At 41.0% G+C, this 6,000-nt stretch overlaps 1 protein-coding gene across 2 annotated transcripts in view; it reads right to left on the reverse strand.

Annotated features, from left to right (window-relative positions):
* The window catches only part of msrb3 (methionine sulfoxide reductase B3), a 46,675-nt gene extending 41,128 nt beyond the window's left edge, over positions 1 to 5,547 (reverse strand). Inside the window, exon 1 of one of the 2 annotated variants that reach the window (XM_080420709.1) lies at positions 5,425 to 5,547. In XM_080420709.1, the coding sequence (XP_080276835.1) occupies positions 5,425 to 5,503 (79 nt within the window). In that variant the 5' untranslated portion in view covers positions 5,504 to 5,547. The remainder of the gene's footprint in view (positions 1 to 5,424) is intronic. The other variant, XM_080420708.1, reaches the window with a different exon arrangement.
* Positions 5,548 to 6,000: the final 453 nt, after the last annotated feature.

Consider the following 6,000-nt stretch of genomic DNA (forward strand, 5'->3'; position numbering starts at 1 on the left):
ACAGAGAGCACTAAACCTTAAAGGAAAGAGCATCCGGTATCATCTAGACACAATGAGTCAAGATAGTCACAAGTTGATGAAGAGTTGTGTTCTATCAGACCTGGAGGTGTGTGGAATAGAAGGAAATACTTACATTGAACTGCCGAAGGTGTTAACACACCCCCACATCCCTGTAAAGAAAGAAAACATCCCACAACAGGAAGATGTTTTACAATGGCCTTACCTGAAGGAGGTGCGTCTGCCACGCATTGAAGCAGAGGTTGGTTTACTCATAGGTGCCAACATCCCTAAAGCCATTGAGCCATGGCAGGTCATCAATAGCGAAGGCGAGGGGCCTTACGCCGTCAAAACTGCCCTGGGATGGGTGATAAATGGACCCCTTAGAAAAGGAGATGGCATCAAGTCTGCCAGTGATAAACGGCAGAGCTTCACCGTCAATCGCATCTCAGTTACAGACATAGAAGAACTGCTAGTTAAGCAGTATAACACAGATATCCCGGAGCGAAGCTGTGAAGAGAAGGACGGGATGTCTCAAGAGGATCGTCAACTCATGCACCTAACCACAAGGCCAGCGAAACTGGTTGATGGACATTATTGCACGAGTTTGCCTCTGAGAAATGAAAACATCGGAATGCCAAATAACCGCCGCATTGCCTTGCAACGTGATGATACTCTCAAGAGAAAATTCAAGAGAAATCAAGAATTCCATGAAGGTTACAAAACCTTCACGAAAAGTGTCATTGAAAAAGGCTATGCCGAAAAAATACCTGTTGAGCAACTCAGTCGCAATGATGGCAGAGTGTGGTGCATCCCTCACCACGGGGTGTATCACCCAAAGAAAAAGAAGACAAGAGTAGTGGTTGATTGCGCTGCTACATATCAGGGAACCTTGCTAAGTGAGCAGTTGCTTCAAGGACCAGACATCATCAACCAGGAGAACAAAAAACATTGTTCTTTCCTGCTGGGAAAATCTGGAGTGACACCTCTGAAGCATGTTACAATGCCACGACTGGAACTAACAGCAGCTGTTGTTGCTGTCAAAATGGACAGAATGATCAGACAGGACCTTCCTGTCAGGAGAATGAGGAGATATCATCTTGATAATGGATGACGCTGCCCCTCGAAATCTTGGATCCTGGGCAGAGTAATAAAAACATTACCAGACTCCAGTGGTACAGTGAGACGAGTTACTGTAGTGTGCAGACCAAAACTAACATATTAGACAGACCCATAACCAAACGCTGCCTGTTGAAGCAAGCAGTGTAATCATGTGAAGATGTCAGGAAATGTGGATTATAGAAATGAAGATTACTTAACTTTTTGTGATGCATGATGAATATGTTATGGCTCTTTGTGTTTATGTGTACATTTGTAATTGTTTGAGTTATGGTAAAACAATTAGGGGCTGGAAATGTAAGAGCCATTATTGGTATGACCTGAATTGTTATTGGTATGACCTGTATTGGGTCACACACAGCCTGTAAGTAGGCTCTTTGATTGCACTGAGTAATTAAGCCTCAGCCTATGGGTTGCTCCCTTGTTATTTGATTAGTCACTCACATAGTCTGCTGGGGTTTTCTGTTTGTTCATTAGAGTGAAGCAGTGTGGATTTGTTGATTTTTTACTGTTTCTGAGGACTTATTTTGTGCGTCAAGCTGATTGCTAAGAACTGTTACACAGAAGGGCAATCTAACAGGGAAGAGAGAAGATTGCCACTTCAAGGTGAAAGCATGGCAACAAAGGTGGTCAAAGGAGTAAACCAGAGAACCAGATTTATGGGCAGAGTTTCCTCTTTTGTCAACCCTCAGGCCCTCAGGACCCTCTCGGGGGCCCTGATTCAGCCCCTTTTTGACTATGCTAGCTCCTCTTGGTACTCTAACACCTCAGTGTCACTGCAGACTAAGCTTCAAACCTCCCAAAACAAACTGATCCGACTACTTCTCGGACTGGGGCCCATGACCCACCTCTCTCCCACTCACTTTGCCAGCCTAGGCTGGCTCAGGGTGGAAGACAGGGTTAAACAACTAAAAATGGGTCTGGTCTTCAAAATTGTAAATGCAGATTTGCCCGAAATGCCCCCTATACCCGCATATCTGTATAAATACCTCGAAAAAGTTAGTGACACCCACAGCCACGAAACTAGAGGGAGCGTAAACAACAATCTGGTACCACCCACCCATAAAACAAACATGGGCAAATTCTCCTTCTATAGCACAGCCACCAAGGAATGGAATAGTCTAACCCCATCCCTCAAAAAATGCAGTTCGCTGGGCTCATTCAAAACAGCCCTAAAAACTCATCTTTCTGGAGGCCGAAAGAGGAGATAGTACCAGTTTCCCTGTAGACAGACGACCCCCCCCCCCCCTCCTCTTTTTTGTACATATTTTGTATTTCCTCATGCATTTTTTGTATATAATCGTTATTTTTCCATGCTTCACCCCCCCCCACCCTTTTTTTGTACATTTATTTTTTATTTTAATTTTTTTCATGCTCCTTTTTTGGTACATAGTTGTATTTTTTCTGTATTATCTGTATTTTCATATTGATTTTTGAACTGTTTGGTTGCTACTATATATGTCTATGAAATTAATTCAAGGACCCCAACGGAAACAAGTCCGCAAGGACTTTTTTGGCCGGACCTTTTAGACAAAAGCATTATAAATGTAACTGTGTTGTTTTACATTCTTTTGCCTAATAAAAATTTCAATCAATCAATCAATCACACACACACACACACACACACACACACACACACACACACACACACACACACACACACACACACAGCCCTGAAACATGACTGTCATATCATGACAGTCATGGTGGAACTTCGACCTGTTTTTTTGTGGGTCTTTTTCTCCATTTACAACCCATACATCTACATAAACGTTCAGATTTCAAATATAAAGTGTTGACCTCATGGCCACAGATGTTATAATTATGTACGGGTCCTCAGAAGTACCCGGGTTCCTGCACCATTTTGAAAGTAAAATTTAAGACCCTTTTAAGACCTCAACAAATGTAATTTAAGACCCAAATAAATGTCGCAACAATGTCTTCCTGTATTGAAATTGGCCAATGGGAGTGCAGGCCAGCGGGTGGTAAAACCTCTATTAACCCATTAAGACCGGGAACGCATCTGTGTGTCATTTTAAGATTTTTGGCTATTCAAAAATAGCAGATCTACAAGCTCATAGCGCGGCACCGAGTGCCGCGCTATGAGCTTGTAGATCTGCTATTTTTGACTCTGTTTAACTCTGTTACAACTTCTGGGGGGTCCCTGGAACAAAATATTTTGAGATGGGGGTCCACGGCCAAATACATATACTTTTTGAGAACCACTGATGTCATAGCAACCTGGTCCTCACGCTGGTCCTCAAAAAACTGTTTAGAATACATACGTAGAATCCCCCAGAAGCAAAGATTTGAGTTACAAAGGGGAGGGAGGGGAGGGATGCATATGTTTTGTATGAATAGTTGGAAGTTATATAATGTGAGAGTAAGTCTTTACTTGAAAATTACCTTCAAAATGTAAGTTAACCATGGAAGTATTGAGTTTGATAAACCTCTAAACTAAAGGACCATCTTTGGTGATTGACTTCTATTTAACACTGTTACTGAACAAACACTCTAGAGTAATGATTACTATCACAATATAGAGCTATTTAACACTGTTACTGAACAAACACTCTATAGTAATGATTACTATCACAATATAGAGCTATTTAACACTGTTACTGAACAAACACTCTATAGTAATGATTACTATCACAATATAGAGCTATTTAACACTGTTACTGAACAAACACTCTATAGTAATGATTACTATCACAATATAGATCTATTTAACACTGTTACTGAACAAACACTCTATAGTAATGATTACTATCACAATATAAAGCTATTTAACACTTATTTGAAGGGTTTGAAACAACCTGATGACGTCACAGGTTTAATTATAACTTATAAAACATTAGTTACTATAGCCTTAGATCAAGACTATCGTAGATGCATTTAATCGATTTTGTCATTTTTTAAAATCTCTACGAGAGTCTTAGCTCCAACCCCCCAGTTTGCCCAGGAATGTCACCAGTAATGCCCAAACATGTATAAATGCTAAATATAAGAAGATTACCCGCTTGGCCCAAATGTTATCTGGGTTTCCGGAGTGTTTGTGTAATGCATTAGTCCATATTGTTCAATAAAGAAGTGTTTTAATCCCGTCTGTGGCCGAACCTCCTCGTTTACTTCATGTTTACATTGAGTGTAATTCCGGCTTTCACCTGATGCGCCCCGTCACTACCGCCCATTGGGAACTTCTTACAGAATCGGCCACAGACGGGATTAAAACACTTCTTTATTGAAAAATATGGACTAATACATTACACAAACACACCGTATACCTAGTTAACATTTGGGTCAAGCGGGTAAACACCTTATATTTTACATTTGTACATGTTTGGAGGAATACGGGCTTTACTGGTGACATTCCAGGGTAAACTGGGGGGGTGGAGCTAAGACTTGTAGAGACTAAAGTAAAAGTCAGACTAAAATACATCTAGGATAGTCTAGAATCTAAAGGCTAGGTCTGCAACAACCTGATGACGTCACAGGTTAGTGCAACATGAGGACGTTATAAAACGTAACAGTTGCACAGATATGTGTGACCTATCGAAATGGGTGACCTCGCATGTAACATGATATAACCTCTGAGTGACAGCCTGTTAGTGTTGACACAATGTATCAGATCAGATGACACACACACACACACACACACACACACACACACACACACACACACACACACACACACACACACACACACAAAACATGACTCATGGCGGAACTTCGACCTGTTTTTTGGGGCTTTTTCTCCATTTAACCCATACATCTACATAAATGTTCAGATTTCAAATATAAAGTGTTCACCTCATGGCCACGGATGTTATAATTATGTACGGGTCCTCAGAAGTACCCGTATTTGCCGTATTGTTCAATAAAAAGCATTTTAATTCGATCGGTGGCCATTTAAAACAAAATCTCTCCATGTTTTCAACTTCGTGACCCTATCGGCTGGGAGGTGTACTGCACTCTGATTGCATTAATAACTATGAGAACATGGCCACCGATCGGAATAAAAATGATTTTTATTGAACAGTACTGAAGATAAGGGTACTTCTGAGGGCCCGTATATAATTGCAACATCCGTGACCATGAGGTCAGCACTTTATATGTGAAATGTGAACCTTTATGTAGATGTACTGGAGAAATGTAAATGTAAATGGAGAAAGCGTAAACACCAGGTACAAGTTGCGTCATGACTGCTTGTTGTGACAGACCGCTTACACACACACACAACTGATACAAACTCACAACAAACACACACAACAAACACACACAACATACAAACACACACACACATACCTGTTAGAAGTATGAGTTGTAACAGCAGCACGCAGACACTCATGTGTGTGTATCTGCAGCAGGACGGTGTGTAGTTCATTTGGTTCAGACTGACTGACAACAACACAGTTGACGAGGCCCCGCCCCCCGGCCAGGGTTGCCAGATATTGTGAGAGAAAGAAGCAGAACCCCCTAGCCAGGTCTATGAAAACAAGCCCAAAGGAGCACACACACATTTTGTTTTATTGTATTATTTTGTTTCATTTTTTAAATGTATTCATTCATTCATTGTTATTTATTACAGGTCTGCCATTAACATTTTCTGCTATGTGTTTATTTTGTTTATTATTGTGAACTTTTAGATCTGCTATTTAAAAAAATCGAATCGAATTAGAACTTTTAGAAACAAGCAACTCAACCAATAAGTGACACAGAAAAAGAAGCCCAAAGGAACTTATAATGAGCAGACCTGGCATCCCTGCTTGTGAGGTAATGCCCCAGTGCATCATGGGAGATTCCACTGGCTCTCTTTTAGATCTCCAAATATGAGCAAGAGAGAGAGAGAGAGAGAGAGAGAGAGAGAGAGAGAGAGAGAGA

Source organism: Gymnoscopelus braueri, assembly GCF_963280865.1.
Source record: "Gymnoscopelus braueri genome assembly, chromosome: 23".
Taxonomy (NCBI): Eukaryota; Metazoa; Chordata; class Actinopteri; order Myctophiformes; family Myctophidae; genus Gymnoscopelus; species Gymnoscopelus braueri.